Source organism: Zerene cesonia, unplaced genomic scaffold (genome assembly GCF_012273895.1).
Source record: "Zerene cesonia ecotype Mississippi unplaced genomic scaffold, Zerene_cesonia_1.1 Zces_u001, whole genome shotgun sequence".
NCBI lineage: Eukaryota > Metazoa > Arthropoda > Insecta > Lepidoptera > Pieridae > Zerene > Zerene cesonia.
In genome coordinates this window covers 457,166-459,918 of record NW_024045131.1, presented here as the reverse complement: position 1 = coordinate 459,918, position 2,753 = coordinate 457,166, and the positions used below count along the sequence as shown (strand labels likewise).

At 34.6% G+C, this 2,753-nt stretch overlaps 1 protein-coding gene across 1 annotated transcript in view; it reads right to left on the bottom strand.

Annotated features, from left to right (window-relative positions):
* The window catches only part of LOC119838208 (organic cation transporter protein-like), a 23,044-nt gene that overhangs the window by 9,408 nt on the left and 10,883 nt on the right, over positions 1-2,753 (bottom strand). The window contains exon 3 of the mRNA XM_038364054.1: positions 1,131-1,320. Coding sequence (XP_038219982.1) covers positions 1,131-1,320 — 190 coding nt within the window. The remainder of the gene's footprint in view (positions 1-1,130; positions 1,321-2,753) is intronic.

The following is a 2,753-nucleotide window of genomic DNA, read 5'->3' as shown; positions in this document are numbered from 1 at the left end:
TTCTAATATACACACATAAACTGACACACGCACACTCACACACACACATTTACACACACATACACACACATACACACACATTCGTACACACATTCGTACACTTCACAATTTACTATTAATATCTAGTTATAATCGGTTTATTCAAATTTTCACATAGCTAGTTATAATACTTAAGTTAAGGAAGAGCGGGCCCTCCTGACACAGGTTTTTTCTTAAACTTACTAGGAGGTCCCTACTACTCCATATTTTGTAAAGTTGGAAATGAAATAAACTATTTTTATTTTTTTTTTTTTATAATCTATATATTTATATCTATACTCATCACATATATAGAGGAAAAATTTGTATGTTTGTAAGAATCTCACAAAAAATTCGCCGCACCGCTTTCAAAAATTCTTTCTCCATTAGAAAGCTGCAACTTCAGGCTATATAGACTATGTTATTCAGCTTTATACAAATACTAGCTGCGCCCCGCGGTTTCACCCGCGTAAGTCCGTATCCCGTTGGAATATCGGGATAAAAAGTTGCCTATATGTTCCAGTTGTCTACGTACCAAATTTCATTGCAATCGGTTCAGTAGTTTTTACGTGAAAGAGCAACAAACATCCATACATCCATACAAATTTTCGCCTTTATAATAGTAGTTATACAAATATATGTACCACGGGAGAAGCCGGGGCAAACAGCTAGTACACTATAAATGGACTATTCAATGAAGAAATAATTTTTCAATTCGAACCAGCAGTTCCCAAAGTAAGCGCGATCTATAGCTATAGCTTTATATAAATTTCTACTTAAAATAGAAGCAAATGATTAATTTAAACTCAATCATATAAAAAGAATTGAAGTATTGAAGTTATAAGACCTTCAAGTGAGTCGATCAATGTTACTTATTTATTACTTAATAATTGGACATATAGTGTTTAGTCATGAAGTAGTTAAAGCCATGTAGGTTTTAATATCTAAGTTATAACCATAACTTATACAAAACTTTTTTACTCAATGGCGGACTCACAAATTCGACTGAACTACGACACACGAATGGCATCTGCTTTCAAATAAAAATTGGCTATTTCCTTAGTCGGTTGAAAATTACTCGATTCTGCTAAATAAGTGAATTAAAAACTCACCTGAGAAGCGATAGTTTCATATGGTACGTCGGTTCTATTATATTCCCAGGTGGTACAGGGGACGATGGGCCACTCGTCGTCTGGGGTCGTCCGCCCCTGGGCCAAAGCTTGGGTCCAATTCGTCTTGTACATGTGACATCTATCGTGGGGGTATGGGCCATTTGATTTAGGGGGTATCGCTAGCGCGCGCCTGAAATTGTAATGTTTTTAAAGCCTCTTTTAGACTTTCTTTTATAATGTGATTTTTTCTTTGAACTCAAGAATTTTAGAAGCCATTTTATTCAATTTTTGTATAGTTGGATTATAATTGCTAAAACTTTACTAGTTATCAATATAGATGAATAAAACTGAAAGTAAAAAACAGTATGTTATGTTCCGCTTCACCCCTGAAGTGTTATACAAATTTGTATTAATTTTGATATTTAAATAGATAGCAAATAGATGGAAATTAGTTTAGGACATTTAAAAGTAACTAAATGTATGGCACCCGATCAAATCTTAATTAAAAGAACTCTCCTACAATTAAAATACATCAGATTTTGCCGTTTACTTAATATTAAAAGAGAAAACTCGAATAATATTCTTTACTTATATAATGTTTGTTTATGTGTGTGTCTGTCTGTGTGCGTGCGTGTGTGTGTGTGTGTGTGTGTGTGATACATTAGTGTGAGATATATTATAACCTTCTGTAATTATTTTATTTTTTACGTAATACTTAGATGTTATTAAGTAGCCAAGGCTAAATAATTGTTCTCGAAGGTTCTTCCTTGATTCCAACTGATGCGATTGATAAATCGCTTCATTTATTGCTAATCACTTTTAAATTATATGTCACAGCGAGAACTTATAAACCGCTAGGTTTTAATTTAACTCGAGATATCCTAAGCTGCGAACAAATTGTGATTCGTAAGATTTGCTTGGAATTTGACACTATCTTTCGTTGGGGGCGTTAGAAGTTACGTCAATATTAAAAAGGGGGGGGGGATTGTGTGACAAGGGACATTGAGCTTTGTGATGTCACACGTTAAGGTTTAAAATAAATGCCTAGATGTGAAATTATTTACGAAATTAGCCTAAATTACTTTTTTCTGACAAAACAAAATATATGTAAACTAGCTGATCCGGCGAACGCTGTTCTGCCTCACTCTTATCATTTAGGTGTATGAAAAATAGATGGTGGCCGATTCTCAGATATATCCGATATGCAAACAAAATTTCATAAGAATCGGTCCAGCCGTTTCGGAGGAGTATGGTAAATAACATTGTGACACGGGAATTTTATATATAAGATATAAAATAGGTTATAAAACAACATGTATTTATTAACCAACTTCACAAATGGTAATAGCAAAACGAAGTTTTTAAGCTACAGACAAAAAAAAATTTTGCTCAACCAAAAAACGTGAAACACAGCGCCAACACAGCACGCTAGGAAAACATTCAAAAGCGGAACTCCGGGAATCGAACCGACGGCCCGTGACAGTTGACCATGGTCGTTTTGCACGAGATCTTCGACCTCTACTTAGACGACCTTAAAATAGCTATTGGGTTATATTGGTCACGATGCGATGTTATAATTAATTGTGTCCGTCCGTTCGTTACTAGCTATGGAACAGCTGGATT